Below are 21,386 nucleotides of genomic sequence, written 5' to 3' on the forward strand. Positions count from 1 at the left end.
AAGCTCCTCTACATCTTTTCCAACGCTTTCACATCTTTCCTGTAATGAGGCGACCAGAACTGGACACAATATTCCAGATGTGGCCGAACCAGGGTTTTGTATAGCTGGAGCATAACTTCACAGCACTTGAACTCAATCCCTCTATTAGAACTAAAACGAGAACTAAGTAGCACTATTTTCAAAGCAAAAATTTGTAAATGTCCAAGGGGAAAGGTCATGACTTTGATTTGTTTTGATTGACGCCACGATATTATAGAGATGGCAACAATCTTGTTTGCGACTCACGTAACCTGCAGGAAATGTGAGGTGGGACATTGGTGGGATTTGCTGGCAGTGACTCAGGAGAGCTTCAGTGCTATAGCATTGGTCTGGGACAGGAAGGAAGGTATCGCTTCTAACAAGTACACTGTGTTTAAAAATAAAATATATTGTAGCTCTTAAAATAACAACTTGGTTCTTGGAAAATGCCGCAAGTCCATGGACAGCGTTGTTGGAGACTTAGTTGAGAGGTGTTGCACCTGTAGTGGTGACAAGAGATAGGCTGAAGGTTATTAATTGAATCGAATTGGATTGTAGGGGATTTGCTACACATATTTGAACATGAGGAGAAGAAACCTAGCCTACTATGTAAGGAGACAGGAAGGACCAACGTCTTGTCTGTGAATTGAATAAAGTGGCATGATTAAAAGCTGTTGGCTTCAATCTTGAGCCTAAGCTAAAATGGCTGGTTTGCCTCCTTGCTTGAGGTTTGACTAAGAGGATGGTCGGATGTTAAACTCAATTGTAAATTGCATTTTGTTAGCTTATTAGTTATTGATGATTGGAGAGAGAGCTATTTTGAGATTTGTCGTTGTGGGGTTTTTGATTGTTTACATTTTTAATTAAACAGTTTGAAAATATTGGGAAATGTTTTTTATTGCATTGGATTAGATTGGATTGGATTGACTTCAGAGTTTTGGGACAATCAGAATGTGATACCATCAGTCAAGGGAATGGGTTAAAACTCTACTACTAACCTCTGCCAGAGTCATCTCTGTGTCAGGATCTATAAAAGTATGGCCTTGGCCCTTCGATTTTGCCTTCTTTGCGGGAAGGCACCAACTTGGTAAAAGAGCTTCACAGGTTATGAGACACTGTAATTATATGCACTTGTTACTTACCATTGCACAGCATTCAGGGAATATGTTACCATGAAGCTTGGAAGTTGATCCAATGAAAATGAATTCTTCTAAATTTTATGCAATGCAAAATGATATCAAGGTAAATGTTATCAAGATGAATGTTATTATTTTAGTCTACCACAGAAAGCTCACAGAAGAAATCCATTGGATCACTTCATTCATCTGTCAAGGACCAAGCAAAAATGCAACATGTTCTGGCAAATCAGAATAATGGTAATCAATCACTTTTTTTTAAAAGTATGAGGTTAACAGAGTCTTTTTAAATCTGTAATATTCTAAAAATATTGTTATATGGAACTGTAGTCCATAATTTTGACTTTATAATGGGGAGCATGCAGTTTTTTTGTATGTGAAGATGCCAGAAAATCAATAGTGATATTGTTCTCCACAGGTCCATTGAAGACAGAGGTGATTATCCGAAATGTTAGTAAAAATGCCATGAAAAATCTTCTTGGAATATGTGTTACTCTTAAACTGTTCCAAATGTGACTTTTAGTTAGCTTAGTCAGTTGGTTTGCATGGAGTGACACATCAACATCAGTTCAATTCCTGTACCAGCTGAGGTAACTGTGACAACCCTCCTTGTCAACCTATTGTATTGTCTGAGGCATGGTCACCCTTAGTTGAAACCACCACCAGTGTTTTCTCCCTCGCTCGCTTGCCCGCTTGCTCCCTCGCTCCCCCTCGCTCTTGCTCATGCTCTCCCTCTGAGAAAGCAGTCCTTTTCTCCTCTGGGACTATGGTACGGAAAATATGTAACTGACACAGCACCTTCACATACCTTCATAAATTCCAAAGCACACCACAATCAGTAAAGCATTTTCAAAAAGCTGTTCAATAAGCAAATAAAGCATCCAGTTTTCACAAGAGATAACAGATTAAATTAATGATCAGAGATAGTAGGAACTGCAGGTGCTGGAGAATCTGAGACAACAAGGTGTAGAGCTGGATGAACACAGCAGGCCAAGCAGCATCAGAGGAGCAGGAAAGCTGACGTTTCGGGTCTAGACCCTTCTTCAGAAAATCACTTTCTGAAGAAGGGTCTAGACCCGAAATGTCCACTTTCCTTCTCCTCTGCTGCTTGGCTTGCTGTGTTCGTCCAGCTCTACACCTTGTCTGAAATAAATGATCAGTTTGTTTCTTGGTTATGGTGACAGTTAGAAAAGGACTGTTGGCTAGACTATTGAGACCACGTCTCATTCTTTGTTGCGTAATATCATAGAATCTTCAGTATTCACCTGATTTAAATTTGCAATCAAAACCTGGCATCTACAACATTGTAAAATAAACCCATTAAATTACAGTATAAGGTAATTCCAGATTAGGATCTTAGTTATTTGTAACTGATGACATGTTGATCGGTCAATCAGACAAACCATCCAGCTATCTAAATCTGTACGATTTATTTTATAAAACTGTAAGATGGTTCCTGTCTATTTTACTTCTATCACATTTTTGTTTCAACAAAATTACCATAGCCATATTTATCACATTTCACTTGGGACACCTTGTAACACTGGCAGTGACTGCAGGAAAGTTTATTGGATATTGACATGATTTTTAAAGTGAACAATCAAACAATAAGTACACTCCGTCCTCGTTAGCCGCTGATCGAAGGGTAGCAACTCCGTATACTCACAATGTTGGCCTAGACCCCATCTCAAACATTTTCCAGAGGCTTTGAGCCACACAAAAACATTTAAAATGCCTCCAAAAGAGCGGGAATGCTTCCAGATGTAATCCTTGACGCACTAGTATATTTCTACATGTGTATCTCCCACACCTAGGTGTGAGCATCAACATCCCATTGTCTCATCCGGTTACCCCACACAGTCGTCTTCAGAAAACATTGCGAAGTACAGAGGAGTGGACCATAATGGTATCTGGTTTTTGTTATCCATGCGCAGTCAGTGTATCTGCCCCTCACAGATAATGAGGACTGAGTGTATCAAACCTTTTTAAATCATCTCAAATTCTTTCATTGCTAATTTAGAACTTTAGGCATGGATTAAAAAAGATTACAGCCAACATACCTATGGACAGTCTTGGGTCATTGTTAATAACTAACTGTTGGATTGTAGTCTTCCTTTCTGAGTTACTACATCGTTGTTTTCTTTGTCATCTTTCCTATTCTCGCACTGAATCAACAAAACAATTAAAATTTGGGCAAGTATAATAATACTTCATTTTAGAAAATATCTTTTCGTGAGTGGTTAGCACTGCTGCCTCACAACGCCAGGGACCCAGGTTCACTTCCACCCTTGGGCGACTGTGGAGTTTGCACATTCTCCCTGTGTCTGCGTGCGTTTCTTCCAGGTGCTCGGTTTCCTCCCACAGTCCAAAGATGTGCAGGGTAGGTGGATTGGCCATGCTAAATTGCCCATAGTGTTCAGGGATGTTTAGGTTAGGTGCGTTAGACATGGGGAAATGCAGCGGTAGGGGAATGGGTCTGGGTGGGATGCTCTTTGGAGGGGCGGTGTGGACCTGTTGGGCCGAATGGCCTGTTTCCACACTGTAGGGACTCTGACAGATATTCCCAACCTATCATGTTTAAGTTGACTCAGTGCAAATCAAAGTCATATCTCCATATTCTAATGATGTCTGAAAGCTCAGTATACGTCTCGCAAGTACTGTTTGATGTGTTATGATCCTAGCTGTTGTAAAGGTAAAGTCACTGTAGTCCCATCTCATAAGAGGGAGATGACTGGTGATCATTTAACCTGAGGGTCAGTGCTGAAAAGGTGGGACTTTCGTGGTGACCACAACCAGGTCTGAGAATTGAATCTGCCTGTTAATTGGCACATTGTGAATCACAGACCAGCCATGCAGTCAACTGACTGTTGGTAATACTGGACAAGTCAGATCCCAGAGTGAAATCTGGCTTGATAGATCATAAGTTGAATTTTTACAGTTGGTTACCATGATGATTAGTCACTGAACATATTCTCAAAAGTCTGGCAATATCCCTTGATGCTACTATACAATCTTTTACACATTACAAAAAGAAACAAAGTTTTATGTATGACAATTTTGAAATATTTCGAACATAGAACAGAACAGCACAGGAACAAGTGCTTTGGCCCACAATGTATGTGCTAACCATGGTGCCATTCTAAACTAATCCAGCTTGCTTGTTCTTGATCCGTAACCCTCTCTTCACTGCCGGTTCATGTGTCTGTCTAAATGCCTCTTAAAAGTTGCTATTGTATCTGCTTCTGCAACCTTCCCCAGCAGCGCTTCCAGGCTTCTACCACACTCTGTGTAAATAAACTTTGTCTGCCTTGCACATCTCGTTTAAATTCCACCCCCCCGCCCCAACCACCACCACTACCACCTTCACCTTAAACCTCCACCCCTTTAGTATTTGACATTTCCACCCTGGGAAAAAGACCCTGACTATCTAGCCTATTCATGCCTCTCATAATTTTATATACATTTACCAGCTCACCCTCTGCTTCCAGTGTTCTAGTGAAAACATTCTAAGTTTGTCCAACCTCTCCTTACAGCCAATAACTTCAATCGAGACAACATCTTGGTAAACCTCATTTACACCCTCTCCAAAGCCTCCACATCTTTCCAATAGTGTAGTGACTGGAACTGCATACAATATTCCAAGTTTTATACAGTTGCAATATGGCATTTACACTCACTATCTCGACGGATGAAGGCAAGAATGCCGTATGCTGCCTTTAACACCTTATCCACTTGTGTTGCCACTTTCAGGGAGCTATGGACTTGCATCATTAGATCCCTCTGTATATCAGTGCTCCTAAGGGTCCTGCCATTTACTATATGCTTTCCTTTTGCATTTGACTTCCCAAAATTCATTACCTCACATTTAAACTCTATCTGCCATTTCTGCACCCAACTTTGATCTATATCCTGCTGTACCCTTTAGCAACCTTCCTCGCTATCCACCACTCCAACAATTTTAGTCATCTTCCATCTTAGTAATCTGACCACCTATATTTTTGTCAAGTCATTTTGTATATTACGAACAACAGAGGTCTTAACATGATCCTTGTGGAACACCACTGGTCACAGACCTTCAGTCAGAAAAACACCACTCCACAACTACCCCTGTCCCTTATGACCAAGCCAATTTTGTATCCAACTTAACAACTCACCATGGATCCCATTGGGCCGTGGACCTTATCTTCCATTGTATCTTTTAACACATCCACTGCTGCTACCTCCTTAATATTGACATGCTCTAGAATATCAACAGTCCCCTACCTAATCTTACCGTCATCCATGTCCTTCTCCTTGGTGAATACTGATGCAGAATACTCATTAAGGATCTCACCCACTTCCTCTGGCTCCATACATACTCCTTGAGTAGACCTACCCTTTCCCTAGCTACCCTTTTCTCCTAATTTATGTATAAAACACCTTGTGATTCTCCTTAATCCTACTCACCACGGACATTTTGTCGGCCCTTTTAGCCCTTCTAATTCCTTGTTTTAGTTCTTTACTGCTGCCTTTATATTCCTCAAGGTTCTCGTCTGATTTCAGTTCCCTGAACCTTACATACGCCTGCTTTTTCTTTTCAACTAAACTTTCTACATCTCTTGCCATCCTCATTTTCATCCTCACTGGAATATGCTGGTCCTAAACTCTGATCAATTGGCCTTTAAAAGACTCCTACATGTTTGATGTAGATTTAGCCTCAAACAGCCACCCCAATCTAATTACCCGAGTTCCTGTGTAATACTGTTGTGACTAGCCTTACCCAATTTAGCACTTTTACCTGAGGACCAGACTTATCCTTATGCATTACAATCTTAAAACTTAACATGATTATGATCATTGTTCTCAAAATGCCCTCCCACTTTGATCACTTGGCCAAGCTGTATCCTCAATACAAGGTCTAATATGGCCCCATTTCCCTGCTTGGACTAGGATCATAGAATCCCTACAATGCAGATAGAGGCCATTTGGCCCATCGAGTTTGTACCGACCCTCTGAAGAGCATCCTAACCAGACCCACTCACTATGGTATCCTTGTAACCCCACATTAACCATGGCTAATCCACCTAGTCCAAGCATCCTTGGACATTATGGGGCAATTTAACATGGTCAATCCACCTAACCTGGACACCTTTGGACTGCAAGAAGAAACAGGAGCACCCGGTGGAAACCCACACAGATATGGGAAGACTGTCTGTATGAAGTTTGCGTAGTTGTCAGGTTCCTGGCACTGAGAGGCAGCAGTGCTAACCACTGCGCCATCGTGCCACCAGCCATCTTGGAATCACCTAACAAATCTTTCCCCATCTAAGTTCCTGCTACTAAGGGAGTCCCAGTCAGCGCTAGGAAAGCTAAAACCCTGTTGTTTTTACATGTTTCTAAGGTCTGCCTACATATCTATTCGTCTATCTCCTGTTGGCCATTGGGAGGCTTGTATTAGATCCCCATCATAGTAGTTGCACCTTTCTTTATCCTGTGTTGTACTCATATAGTCTTTCTGAATGAGCCCTCCAATATGTCCTCTCTTAGTGCAGCTGTGACATTCTCTTTAATCAATAATGTGACTCTCCCGCCCCTTTTACATCCCTCCCTATCACGTCTAAAATATCCAAACCCGGAACATTGAGCTGCCAGTCCTGCTCTTCTCTCAACCAAGTTTCTGTAACGGTTATAACATTGTAGTTTCATGTACTAATCAAGGCTCTAAGCTTGTGTGCCTTACCTGTTATACTCCTTGCATTAAAATAAATTCACTTCAGACCACCAATCTCACTGTGTTCGTTATCCAGGCCCTGCCAGATCTTAACATAAACACCAAACCAAAATTTCAACCTGCTTTCCCAGCAATATCCTCTACAGATAATCAATTCCAAAGAAATGTTTCTCTTTACTGAACTCTTCTTTTTTTCTTTCAGAATTGAACTGAATTTCCAGTTCTCTACCTCGAACTGCTGATTCAGTTTTATGATTTATTTCCAGTTCTGCTGGCCTAAGTCATCTTTTAATTACTTTTCAATTCTGACAACTTGAAAACTTCATATACAAACTCTCACAGCCTGGAAACTTCACAAAGTAAAACTTTCTGCAAACAGGACTCTACTCCTAAATAAGGATTTGACTCTTCTGAACCGAATTCTTGACTAAACTAAAGCAGTGGCCCCTAGTTTGTTTTCCTTAAGTCATAAAATTCACCTGTTTAAAAATTCCATCAATACAGAAATTCCGTCGTTAATTTGTCATGCTGTAATTATTTATGGATAGCTGTTATAAATTCAGATATAGTTTATATTTAAGTTCATGAAAACAAAGTTAGAATGTAACCAATTAAAATGGAAGCAGAATTATATTTACATTGCCTGATCCAAATATCTCATGATTCTAGCCATATTACATGTGAGTACCACACTTCCCATTTGTATTATGTTACAACATGGAGCAAGACAACCAGATGAAATCAGCCTTTCTATCTCTGTATTCATAGCACAGCAAACCTAGAAGCTCAAGGACTCTCAAAATTAACCCTCCTGTTTCTTAAACAGTGAAAAGGAGTAGTATGGTTTGGAGATTTTAATTTCCCTTGTATTGACTGAGCCTCCCAGAGTGTAAAAGGCCCAGACAGGTGGAATTTGTCAGATGTGTCTGAGGAAGTTTCCTAAATCAACACATAGAGGGCCCTACTCAGGAGGGTGCAACACTGGACCTCCACTTTGGAAACCAGGTCGGGCAAGTGACTGAAATGCTAGTCGGAGGGCACTTTGGGTCCAATGACCTCTGTTAGCTTTAGCATAGATATGGAAAGAAGACTGGAGAGGTCCACAGGTTAAGGTGCTCACCTGGAACAAGGCCAATTTTGGGGCCAATAGGCGGGGTCTAGCAGCAGTCAATTGGGAGAGTCTGTTTGAAGGAAAAGGAACGACTGGCAAATGAGATGTTTTTTAAAAGGGTGATATCAAGAGTCCAGGGATATTGAGGCTCTGGTCAGGAAAAAGAAGGGGGACATACATTGGGTTTAAGCTATCAGGCTTAAGTGAATCCCTACATTACTATAAAAAGTGTAGGAATACTTAAGAGGGAAGTCAGAAAAGCAACAAAAAGGTATGAGATGGATCTGGCAGATGAGGTTAAAGATAATCCCAAGAGGTTCCAAAGCTCTGAAGAGTAAAAGGGTGGCTAGGAGAGAATAGGTCCCCTTAAAGATCAGTATGGCCATCTATGTATGGAGTCACATGAGATGGGGGAGATTTTTAATGAATATTTCTCCTCCCTGTTTACTGAGGAGAGAATCATGGATACTAAGGAAATAAGGGAAACAAGTAGGGAGTTTTGACCACATACATATTACCAGAGAGGAGGTGTCTGCAGCCTTAGATCGCATTAAGGTGGATTAAACCCCTGGGCCTGATCAAGACCATCCTCTGACGTTGCGGGAGGCTAGGCAAGAAATTGCAGAGGCCCTTGCAGAGATTTTTGCTTCATCTTTAGCCACTTGTGAAGTTTTGGAAGACTGGACAGTGGCTAATGTTGTTCTATTGTTTAAGAAAGGTAGCAAAGACAAGCCAGAGAACTTCAGGCCAGTGAGCCTGACATCAGTGGTAGACAAATTATTGGAGAGGATACTGAGGGACAAGATCAATCAACATTTGGATAGTCAAGGTCTGATTAGGGATAGTCAGCATGTATTTGTGCGCAGGAAGTCACGTCTGACAAATCTTCTGGAATTTTTCGAAGTGGTAACCAAGAGGATAGATGAGTGTAAGGCCATGGCAGTTGTCTATATGGAGTTTAGTAAGGCCTTTGACAAGGTCCCGCACGGCAGGCTTGTCATGAATGTTATGTTGCATGGGATCCAGGGAGAGCTCGCTAATTGGATTCAAAATTGGCTCGATGGTAGGAAGCAGAGGGTGAAGCTGAAGGTTGTTTCTCGAACTGGAGGCCTGTGACTAGTGGTGTGCCACGGGTCAGTGCTGGGACCTTTTTGTTATTTGTTATTTACATGAATGATCTGGATATGAATGTACAAGGCATGATTTAGTAAGTTTGCGTATGATACAAAATTAGGAGGTATTGTTGATAGCAAGGAAGATTATCAAAAATTAGAGGGATCTTGATCAGATGGGGAAGTGGGCTAAGGGTTGGCAAATGCAGTTCAATACAGATAGGTGTGAGGTGTTGCACTTTGGAAAGTCAAATCAAGGTAGGACTTGTACAGTAAATGGTAAGGTCCTGCGGAGTGTTGTGGAACAGAGGGACCAAGGAGTACAAGTACGTAGTTCGTTGAAAGCGGGATCACGGGTGGACAGTGTGGTGAAGAAGGCATTTAGCATGCTGGCCTTCATCGGTTGAGGCATCGAGTAAAGGATCCTATGTTACAGTTGTATAAGTCATTGGGGAGGCTGCACTTGGAGTATTGTGTACAGTTTTGGTCACCCTGTTACAGAAAAGACATAATTAAACTGGAAAGTGAGCAAAGAAGATTAACGAGTATGTTGCCAGGACTAGTAGGCCTGAGTTATAGGAAGAGGTTGGCCAGGATCGGACTTTATTCCTTTGAACATACAAGAACGATGGGTGATCTTATTGAGGTGTATAAAATCACAAGTGGCATAGACAGGATGAATGCATATAGTCTTTTTCCCAGGAATGGGGAATTGAAAACTAGAGGGCATAGATTTAAGGTGAGAGGGGAAAGATTTAAGGAGGACCTGAGGGGCAACTTCTTCACGCAAAGAGTGGTGTGTGTATGGATTGGGCTGCCAAAGAAAGTGGTTGAGGCAGGTACAATAGTAACATTGAAAAAACATTTAGATAGGTACATGGATAGGAAGGGTTTAGAGGGATATGGGCCAAATGCAGGCAATTGGGGAAAATGCTCGAATCTGTCATCGAGGGGGAAAAAAAGCAAGACGTCTAGATAGATATCGCCCCATTGGGCGGACACGGCATGGGTTCATGAAAGGCAGGTCATGCTTGACTAATTTGCTGGCATTCTAGTAAGACATTCTATTAAGTGAGGTGGACAACGGGAACCCAGTAAATGTGGAATATCTGTATTTCCAAAAGGCATTTGACAAGGAGCTGCTCAAAAGGCTGCTGCATTAGATAAAGGTGCACAGCATACAGGCAATGTATTAGCATAGAGCGAGATTTGATTAACTAACAGGAAGCAAAGTGTGGGGATAAATGAGTGCTTTTCTAGTCAGTGAACAATGACTAGTGGTGTGCCTCGGATCAGTGCTGGGACTGCAATTGTTTATAATTTACATTGATGATTTGGAGATGGGTAGTGTGTCAAAGTTTGCACATGACACTAAGATGAGTGGTAGAGCAAAGTGTGCAGAGGACTCTGGAAGTTTGCAGACGGATATTGATAGTTTGAGTGGGCAAAAGTCTGGCAGATGAAATTCAATGTTGATAAATGTGAAACCATCCATTTTGGTAGGATTAACAGTAAATGCTGCTGTGCAGAGGGACCTGGGTGGCCTTGTATATGAATCGCAGAAGATTGGTTTTAAGGTGCAACAGGTAATTAAGAAGGCAAATGGAACTTGTCCTTCACTGCTAGAGGGATTGAGTTTAAAAGCAGGGAGGTTATGTTGCAGCTGTATAGGGTGCTGGTTAGGCCACACCTGAGTACTACATGCGGGTTTGGTCTCCTTACTTAAGAAAGGATGTACTGGCACTGGACAGGGTGCAGAGGAGATTCGCTAGGTTGATCCCAGAGTTGAGACTGTTGGCTTAAGAGGAAGGGCTGAATAGACTGGGATTAAGTTCATTGGAATTTAGAAGAATGAGGGGAGATCTTCCAGAAACATAGAATGATGAAGGGAATAGATAGATAGAGGCAGGGAGGTTGTTTCCACTGGAGGGTGAAACTAGAACAAGAGGGTGTAGCCTCAAAATTAGGAGGAGCAGATTTAGTACTGAATTGAGGAGGAACATCTTCACCCAATGGGTTGTGAATCTGTGGAATTCCCCGCCCAGTGAAATAGTTGAGGCTTCCTCACTGGCTGTTTTTAAAGCTATGAGAGAGAATTTTTTTTTTGAATAGTAAAGGAATTAAGGGTTACGGTGAGAGGGTGGGTAAATGGAACTGAATCCATGAAAAGATCAGCCATGATCTTATTGAATAGTGGAGCAGGCTCAAAGGTCCAGGTGGCCTACTCCTGCTCCTGGTTCTGAAATTCTCACCAGACCTTTGAATCACCAGTCCCACAGTCTGCAAATAATCAATTCCAGACGCCACTTTCTATCGTCTAAAAACGACTTGGCAATTTATTACCATTATAATACCTTTTAGTGGTGTAAAATTAAACAACACAATTGGTCTGCACTATGAACCCAAAAGCCTTTGCTTTCAGCCCATTCATACAAAAGAAAGACTGACAAGTGTAGTTAAGCAAGAAAGAAGTAATCTGCCCAAGCGATAGTAAGAACTGCCGATGCTGGAGTCAGAGAAAACAGTGTGGAGCTGGAGGAGTACGGTAGGCCAGGCAGCATCAGAGGAGCGGGAAAGTTGACGTTTTGGGTCGGAACCCTTCCCAATTTTTTTTTTTTTTTTTTTTTTAAAAGTGGTTTTCGTGATGTGCTATTCCTCAGGCATAGGTGATGGTTTCTTGGTTGATCTTCTGAAGATGTTGATCAGGGTCACTAGTGATTGGAACTAGGTGGATCTTATTGACAGAGATCCTTAAATAGGGTTATTAACCTGGGCCAGTCAGGGAGCCCTGGTTGACAAATATAAACTGGATTCAAAAATCTCACGGTGTGATGGGAGACCTGTTAATATGCTTCAAGCATAATGAGTGATACTGACTGGTCTTCATTAGCTGGCTCTTCAACTTCCCCTACCCTTTTAAAGATTCAGGAGTACAGTTATTAATTACATATAAGAATCCTGCTCCAAATAAACTCTCAAGTTCTTGAGTAATCTTTAAGCTGTATCTGTGCCTGATATTTTCAATTCCTGATAGCGCCAAAATGGCATAATAAAGAAGTTACTGAGGACCCCAGTGTTTCTCCACTTACCACATGGAAGTGAACACTCTTTCTACGAGAAAGCAAAGCAAGTCACCTGCATCTCCCCCACCCCTAAACAAAAACACTGTGAGAATGAGGCTTTGATTCATTGTGCCATCTACATCATTGTATGATAAAAACTCTGTCCAACTTTGTCCGCTCCTCCCCAGTCCTTGTTCTGTGCTTTTCTTCTCCTAATCTTCCCTTTGACCTCATTTTGTCTGATCCTTATTGTGAGCAGGACCATTGTAGAAATGTTATTATAATAGTTAATGATAATATATACCTCCAGGTCTAACATTGCTCTTGCATAATGCCAATTTCTTTCATTATTCTTTATCATGTTCAGTTATATTTGGTGCCGTAAATTTCAGTAACATCTCAATGGTGTAAAAAAGTTCATATTTGGCTTTTGAAAATACAACATCTCAACAGTTGACAATAAGGAGGGAGGTCTTGGGTTACAGAAGGATAGTAAAGGATTGGTAAGATGGGCAGATGGAATTTAATCCTGATATGTGTGTCATGACACACTTCTGAAGTAACAACAAGACAAGGGAGAACTCAATGAATGGCAGGATACTTGGAAACTGAGGGACAGAGAAATCTTAGGGTGCTTGTCCACTGATCCCTGAAGTTTAATTGGTAGTTAAAAAGGCATTCGGGCACTTGCCTTTATCATTTGAGGCATAGATTATAAGTGCAGGGGAGCAGTGCAGCTGGAGTACTTTGAGCCATTCTGGTTGCTGTGCTGTAGGAGTAATGTGATAGCATTAGATCGGGGTACAGAGGAGCTTCACCAGGATATTGCCTGGGATGGAGCATTTTAGATAAGAGAAGCTGAAAAGTAAGGGTTGTTTTCTTTGGAGCAGAGAAAGTTGAGTGGGGTGACTGATAGAGGTATATAAAATCACGAAACCTATCACCAACATCTTGTTGTGGAGGAAATGGAGGATTTTGATTAATTTCACTGGACACCCAGCTTTGACAGGATCTTCCATAGTACTTCCTGACTTACTGAATCAAAAGTTTTGGTCAGGCCAGTGAAGGCCATGTAGAGTGGTTGGTGTTGTTCCTGACAATTCTGTTGGAGTTGCCGAGCACGATTTGGTCAGAAGCCACGCTGGCTTTCGGGAAGGATTTCCTCCGATACTGTAGAAATACCCCCAGCAAGAATTCAGGCAGTGATCTTCCCAGAGGTGAAATGTAGGGAGATTCCTTGGTAGTTCCCATGGTCCTTGTTGTCTCCTTTCTTGAAGATGATAGTGGTGGCAGAATCCCTGTGATCAGCAGGGATTTCTCCTTTGTCCCAGATTTTCAAGAACAGTTGGAGATGATAGGTAAGCTCTGCTCCTTCAAGTTTGAAATTGTCCACTGGAGTCTCATCTACTCCTGTAGAATTTCCATTCTTTATTTGTCTAATGGAAGCTTCAATTTCTGCCACACTAGGTGGAAGTCCAAGTTCATCTTTGGAGAATTGGGGCATTTCCTCACATGTCCTCATTGATTATATTGTGGTTTAGGAGTCCTTTGAAGCATTCTGTCCATCAGAGGGTGATGTTTTCTCTGTCTCTCAAAAGGCTGCTGTCCTTCCTCCACACCGATTTGAGGCCAAGGATTTTGGGCCCCTTGCTTTGGTGGCATTGAAGGAGCTTTTCAGCAAGGAATTGCAGCTGCTTAGCTTTCTCAGTCCACCATTGGTTCTTTTCCTAGTAGTTCTAGGGAACTTTCCATTTGCTGTTTGACGCGTGTTTCCTCTTTGCTTCACCTGAAGTCATTTTGCCAGGCTCAGAGAGCTTGCTTCCTTGTTTTAATGAGGTCTCGGATGATGTGGTCGTTCTCATCAAACCAGTCTTGGTATTTCCTGGTCAGTAGTCAGTGGTTTCTTCAGTATACGATGGCAGTTTTCAGCTGTTTTCAGCTGTTTCCAGATTTTCCCCACTCCATTCAAATGAACTCTTTGGAGATTTTGGTGACAGCATTGTTTAAAGTTCTGTAATATAACAGAATGCTTTGACGTCAAGATAAGGGTCAAGCAAGGATGTGTCATCATCCCCAACCTTTTCTTCATTCTCATTGCCACCGTTATTCACCTTGTCAAGAACAAATTTCCCAGTGATGTGGATATTGTATACAGAATGGATGGAAAACTTTTCAACTTCAATCAGTTGAAATCCAAGAAGAATTCTTTCACAGGAGAATCTTTAAGCCTCGCTTAGTACCTTCTGGGTCAATTTCCAGTCCATCCCTCCATTAAGATCAACGGAGAAATCCTCCCAAATACAGAACATTTCCCCTACCTGGTAAGCTAATTCACTCACAAGATGAGTGTCACTGGCTAGGTCATTATTTATTGCCCAGAGGACAATTAAGAGTCAACCACATCGCTGTGGGTCTCAAGTCACAAGTAGTCCAGACCATATAAGGATGGCAGTTTTCTTCCCTAAAAGGCATTACTGAACAAGATGGGTTTTTTCCCAACAATGAATTCGTGGGCATTGGACACTTAATTCCAGATTTCTATTGAATTCAAATTTCACCTTTGCCGTGGCGGGATTTGACCCCAGGTCTCCAGTACATTACCTAGGTCTCTGGATTAACAGTCCATCAACAATACCACTAGGCTGTTGCCTCTCCAGCTTCTAAGGCTGACACCGGTGAGGCATTTCAACATCCCATTGAATCTGCGGGTGCCACTTGCAGAAGCTTAAGAATGAGAATCTTTAACCATGATATCTGTGCTGATACCAATATGTGAGGCAGTCATCCTTCCACTCTTCTATATGGCTCTGAACTTTGGTTACGTGCAGATGCCACCTCAGGACTCTTAAGAAGTACCACTGATATTCTTTGAGATGGATTCTCTGCATCACCTGGGAGCACAAGCATGCTAACATTGGTGTCTTTGAAGTAGCTAACAGCAGCAGCATCAAGGCCATGCTCACCTGAAACCAATTCTGCTGGGCTGCCCACCTTTTTGGGATGCCTGTGTTCCAACTACCAAAGAAAATCATCATCTCCCAGCAAAAGGAGGACAAAGGAAGCATTTCAAAGGCCCCTTGTAGTCTTCCGTCAAGAAATGCAACACAGCTGTTGACCCATGACAGATCCTCATTCAGAAGAAACCAACATGGAGGCAACTTCTGTATGAAGGCACCCAACTTCTTGAGAAGATCCAATGATAAGAGGAAGAATGGAAAAGGAAGGCAACACTATCGAGGCCAAGGACCAGTTCCATCTCCTAGAAACACCTGCTAAATGTGTGGTTGGAGATCCAGCTCTAGGATTGAGCTTGACAGTCCCACAAGTACCTACAGATCCCATGACCAGCGACGAGAAATTTCTGAGGTGGACAATCATTCTCTTTAGTGAGTGATTGATGATGACAACGATACGATTGAGGGAAATGGACAGATTGGATAGAAGTAAGGTATTCTCATTAGTTGAAGGGTCATCGAGGGGATGGTGAATTAAATGATGGGAGGTGGTGTAGAAGGGATTTGAGGGATATTTTTCCAACCAGAGTTGGTGGGCATCCGGAATACACTGCCAGAGAGGGTAGTTGAATCAGTTAACCTCTCAACCTCTTACTTGGATGTGCACTTGAAGTGTCATAACACTCAAGGCTATCAGCAAATGGAACTATTGTAGATTTAATATATTTTTAGCAGTGCACTCTCAAAGGGCCAAAGGACCTTTTGCTCTATGATTCTATGATTCAATGATTCAGATGACTGATGTACTGGCTTTCTGCTATCTTGCTGTTGAAGTTATGTTAACATTTATGCAGAGCACTGTTCTAAAACTAATTTTGTAAGATTTCCCTAAATTATGCTGAGTTAAGTGATATCAATTGCAGTAATCCTAAAAGTGATGAAATTGAAAATCAATCAGTGTTCCCCATGGTAACAGTTATCTAATGATTCTTTTTGGAAGTACGCAAGGGTACTGATGAAACAAAAAATCCCTCCACAGTTGAATTGGACCTGAAGTGAGGTACCAGAGAATAGATGGAATAACCTTCCTGCATGGGCGTGTTTTCTGGAGTACATCCACTTCTCTTTGAATAGTTATTTATTTTGCTGTTTAATCACGTGATCTGAGTTTATTTTTGTTCCCTTTCCCTTTCCCTATGCCTGCCTAAAATTTTGTTACATCTCTATTACTGGTTATAATAAAAGGTCAACAACTTGAAACATTACCTCTGCTTCTCTGTCTTAACCTGAGTATTTCTAGCATTTTCTGTTTTTGACCTGTTTTCCTAATCAGCCTGTTTGGTGATGTTATTACACACCTCGGGAGCAGGTGGGACTTGAACCCCAGTCTCCTGGTTCAGGGGTAGGGACACTACCAATGCGCCACAAGAGATTCTGATTCCTACCATCCACTGAATTTTGCTTTTGATGGTGGCCCTCATGATTATATCCATGGCATCAAAATTTTACCTGTGATCTTATTGTGATCAAAAGAAATAAACTTTAAAATGATAAAGTTGGACTTCCTTCAACACATACTGTAAATCTTTTGATATAGTTTGGAAGGGTCTGAGCCGAATCTAATCTTGCTGGCCCATGTTTTGATGATTTCAATCTATTTTAGTTTTACTGACCCTTCATATGGTTATAAGTATGTTGAAAAAGCTGGCATTTGTTGTTGATCCCTAACTTCCCTTGAGAAGGTGGAAATAAATCGCCTTCAAGAATCTCTGCAATCTCTTTGGTGTAGATAGACCCAAAGTGTAATTTGGGTCTCTTCAACCCAATGACACTGAAGGAATGGCAATGGTGCAAAATCAGGATGCTGTGATTTGGAGAGGAGCTTACAAGTGGTGTTCCCATGCACCTGCTGCTCTTGACTTTATAAATGACAGATGTTGTGGGTGTCATGGAGAGAATGTATGTGCTTCCTTACTGCCTGTAAGTGGTATGTTTTCTTAGCATTGGAATATGTGTACCAATTAATCGATTTCAGCATCAAGCATTTTAAAATTTAAAACTAAATGTTATGTACACTATCTCACCCCACACACATACATTGGATACCAATAAAGAGAGTGGCAGTTTTGTAGATTACAGTTAATTCAGTTTCTAATCTCCACATGGCAGGCCTTGGATTTCTTGAATAGATGCAATTCTTTTAAAGATGAAATGAGCGTTCTGTAAAGTGCATGGGTCACAGCAAATTGAAAGAATAGAAACATGTGAATTAGGAGTACCTATTGATCTCTTTGAACATGCACCACCATTTATTAAGATCATGATTGATCTGAATGTGCATGAACTCTCTTTTCCTACTTGCCTCAATACCTTAGATTCTGTATTTAAGAAGGAAGTCAATCTAACTCAGCTTTAAAAATATTCAATGATTCTTCCTCCACTATTCCCTGTGGAAAGAATTGTAAGGTCACCTAAGAAGGGGGAAAATACCCTTATCTTAGTTTTAAATGGGTTATTGATAAGCTGTATCTTCTGGGTCTCATTTTTCCCACAACAGGAAGCATCCTTTCAGCATCCACGTGTCAAGCTGCCTCAGGATCTTATATGTTTCAATAAGATTGTTGCTTGTTCTTGTAGCTTTCTACAGGTTTCTTCTGGTTATGTACCTAGGGGTTTGGTTTAAGGTGAGTTTTGACTGGAACAAGTTAGTATTTTGGCTGATTGTTGTTCTGCAACAACTTTGAGTCTGGCTCACTGATTCTGTTAGAACTGCTTGCAAGCAGACCTTAGTCTGTCAGACTTTTTTTTTGTAAAGTCAGCTATGTGGCTTTTCACAAGTTCTAGGTGTTTTCCAAATAAAATGTAGTGTTCGTATTAATTCCACGTTTTATATGTTGGGTTAATACTTCTGAGGCCCAGTTAGGATGGGGAATGCCATTACGCTTCTATGGGAAAATGGTAGTGGCCATTGAGTCTTGATGGAGAATGATTATATTCTACTTTGTTGGAGATGGTCATTGCCTAGCACTTGTGTTACGAGTTCCTTCCACATAAGCCTGAATTTTGCCCAGGTCATGCTGCGTGCAGGCACAGCCTACTTCAGTTTCGGAGGCGTTGCAAATGATCGCAAACACTCTGTAATCATTACTGAATATTCCCAATTTAAACCTTCTCAGTTTTTTATATACTGTAGACTTATAATATTGAATACTTCTACCTTCATTAAACTTGCTTTTTATTCTTGCTTAAGGATGGTTGTGAAATAACGTAGTAACTAATTTTCAAGATTCAAGTAACGTAGCATGGTTATGGAAATCATTCTGTAAATTGAATCAAGACAGTAATTATTCAAAAAAAACAAATTTGTGTTCTTATTTTTATTTAGCTGTGGTGCATAATGGAAAATAAGTCAGAAGAATCGTGCATATTACTAGTGCTTTGTAGGTTGTGCTTTTGCTAATATATCGCATTCGATTTTATTTAAATTTATACTGATGTGCTAAATTGGTTAAATGAAATAGGTGGTGCATTTATGCATAAACATAGGCAGAGATTAGTTGGGTTGCATAGCCTACTTTGCCATGAATTTTATGTCGCATTTAGCATTTAGTTGCATCTTTGATATAGTTAATGTAAGTTTGCCTGACAAATTAGATATTTTGTGCTTTAAGTACAATACTTGTGCAAACTGATAAACTAAACAATTGAGATTTTTTTTGTCCGCTACATTACTACTTTTATCTATTTCATTATTATTCCTAATAGAAATAGTGGAATTGAATACTGTGGTACAGGTAATACATTATTTCTATTTTTATTTACTATTTTTGTATTAACAGACTTCTATGGTTTGCAAATTAAAACATTTGGCAATTATATGCATATTTTAACTCTTAGCTCTGTTTCTTTCAAGCCATCATTAACATTTGAAGAAAATAAGCAGAAGTCAGGTACAACTCGGGTTCACTATTGAGTGCTTTTTCAGTAGAAAGAGTAATTTTATGATGGTTTTTTTCCCTTCCATTCAAAGCTACTCTGCTTTGCTTTTCTTCTGTTTCAGATCTAGTTGCAGAGCTTGGCTTAATTGTTACAGGGGATATAGAAGGTAATTATCATGTCTTAATGACACATTCATGGTTCACTAAAGTTATTGACATGTAAGTTATTGAAAAGGAAAAATAAACCAGTTTGAGCAGCTTGAAGGAATTCATGTCTGAATATGGAAGACCTTTAGCAAAACATTTGGATATTATTGTACAGGTATATTCAGCACTTCTGAATTATATTGCTGACTTTAGATAAAAGGTAAATCATATGCTTTTAAAACATGGTATTGTATTGGTTGAAGTTGTACTACACCCAATGTGAAGCCTAAAGGATGGCAAACTGCTTTTGAATGATGTTTTTGCACTTTATTTCAATGCAGTCACAAGAGAGAATTGTGTCTCTTTTAAATGTTGGATGAATTACATCACACTTAGATGAAACTGATATAGTATGATGATTAATGCCAAAATTAGTCTATATAATAGTTCCATGTTATTTTTGATTTCCTCGTCCATGCTGAACAATGTTTCATTTAAAAAAAAAAGCAGACGCTTGCTATTAGTGTGATTGCAAGTTTATGACGTTTCACGACTTTTTACTTGGTTTGGACATCTGCAATAGCAGAATACATGTTGCACATAAAGAGAACTTTTATTTCCCAAAATAATTTGGGATGATTGTATGAATGTTACAAAAATCCACATTTTTCGTATAGAGAAGGATAGAATTTGTGAAGCATCTCAGGATGCTTTGCATTCAATATATTTTATTAAGCTAATCCTTTTTCATTTTCTGGAGCTGAAAGCATTTGGATGCTTTCTTGATTGCCATTTATCTTTTGGAATTTAGTGATATGCTTGCCAAATACTCAGAATTGCTAACTCGTAGAATCTGAAAGGGGGAAATAAGAAGGTCTTGCATTTATAAAGTACCTTTTACAGTCACCCAGTTTCCCAAAGCACGTGGCAACCCAGTGAAGTACTTTGTAGTCATTGTAGCCTGTTCCACCATTGAATGAAATCATGGCTGATCAGTGACATAACTCCACATTCTTGCCTTTGGCCCACATCCTTTAAATTTCTGTTAAGTAAAGGTGTTATCTATCTCCGATTTAAAATGAATAACTGATCCTGCATCCATTGTCATTTGTGGAAGAAAATTCCAAACATCCCCCACTCCTTGTGTGTAGAATTTCTTCTTAACATCTCACCTGAATGGTCTGGCCTTAATTCTCAGACTGTGTTCCCTAGTTCTAGAATCCACAACTGGTGGAATTGGTTCATCTTTACCTACCCTGTCTTTTCCTTTCAATATTTTGAAAACCTTGATCAGGTCATCCCTTAACCTTCCAGATTCTGGAGTAAGCAGACCTAATTTGTGTAATCTCTCCTCGTAACTCCTGAAGTCCAGGCATCATTCTTTGAAAATCTACATTGTACTCCCTTCAAGGCCTGTGCTTCCTTCCTGAGGTGTTGTGCCCTGATCTGCTCTCAGTACTCCAAGTAGGGTCTAATCAGTTTTGCATAACTGCAGCGTAACTTCTGCATCATTGTATTCCAGTCCTGTAGATAAAGGCCAGCATTCCATTAGCTTTCTTAATTATTTGCTTCAGCTGTTCATGATATTTAGAGCTCTATGGACCTAAACCCCAAAGTCTTTTCGGACAGGTACTGTATTTAACTTCAAGCCATCTTGAAACTACTCTGATCTATCCTTTTCCAGTCCAACTTCGCACTTGCACTCCTCCCAGCATGGAGGTCTCGTACCGGCATTGAGAACTCCTTCGGCAGTAGCTTCCGGGCATCCCAGGGGCCTGGTGTAGTGGTCTCATTCCAGCATGGAGGCCCCATTCTGGGTATTACGGCAGCCTGGCAGGTGGTCTTGTCCTGCTGTGCCAGTCTCAGCCTGGCAGGGATTTCGCCTTGTCCCCTTGGTGCTGTCTCGTTCCAGTGTGGAGGATGACTTTGGCAGCTTTCGGGTATTCCAGCATATGTTGTTTTAATCAGCTTTCCCTGAACTGAAATTGATTTGGGACAAACTTTGCCTTATTTTTTTACTTTTTTTCACTTCTTATCTATGACTTATGTCATTAATACAGGCCCCATGGTATGGAAACTTATAAAAGTTTTTGTTTTTTTAAAAATAAAAATACATGAAACTTGTTTCAGAGATAGTAGGAACTGCAGATGCTGGAGAATCTGAGATAACAAGGTGTAGAGCTGGATGAACACAGCAG

The 21,386-nt window shown here is 40.6% G+C and overlaps 1 protein-coding gene across 1 annotated transcript in view; it reads left to right on the forward strand.

Annotated features, from left to right (window-relative positions):
• Nucleotides 1–21,386, forward strand: part of si:ch211-272n13.3 (ankyrin repeat domain-containing protein 26) — a gene marked incomplete at its 5' end in the record, with an annotated part of 66,425 nt that overhangs the window by 21,091 nt on the left and 23,948 nt on the right. The window contains 4 exons of the mRNA XM_048621299.1: nucleotides 1,295–1,394; nucleotides 18,869–18,897; nucleotides 19,017–19,053; nucleotides 19,164–19,208. Of these exons, the coding sequence (XP_048477256.1) occupies nucleotides 1,295–1,394; nucleotides 18,869–18,897; nucleotides 19,017–19,053; nucleotides 19,164–19,208 (211 nt within the window). The remainder of the gene's footprint in view (nucleotides 1–1,294; nucleotides 1,395–18,868; nucleotides 18,898–19,016; nucleotides 19,054–19,163; nucleotides 19,209–21,386) is intronic.

The sequence above is a fragment of the Rhincodon typus genome, unplaced genomic scaffold, assembly GCF_021869965.1.
Source record: "Rhincodon typus isolate 14 unplaced genomic scaffold, sRhiTyp1.1 hic_rhity00000430, whole genome shotgun sequence".
Taxonomy (NCBI): domain Eukaryota; kingdom Metazoa; phylum Chordata; class Chondrichthyes; order Orectolobiformes; family Rhincodontidae; genus Rhincodon; species Rhincodon typus.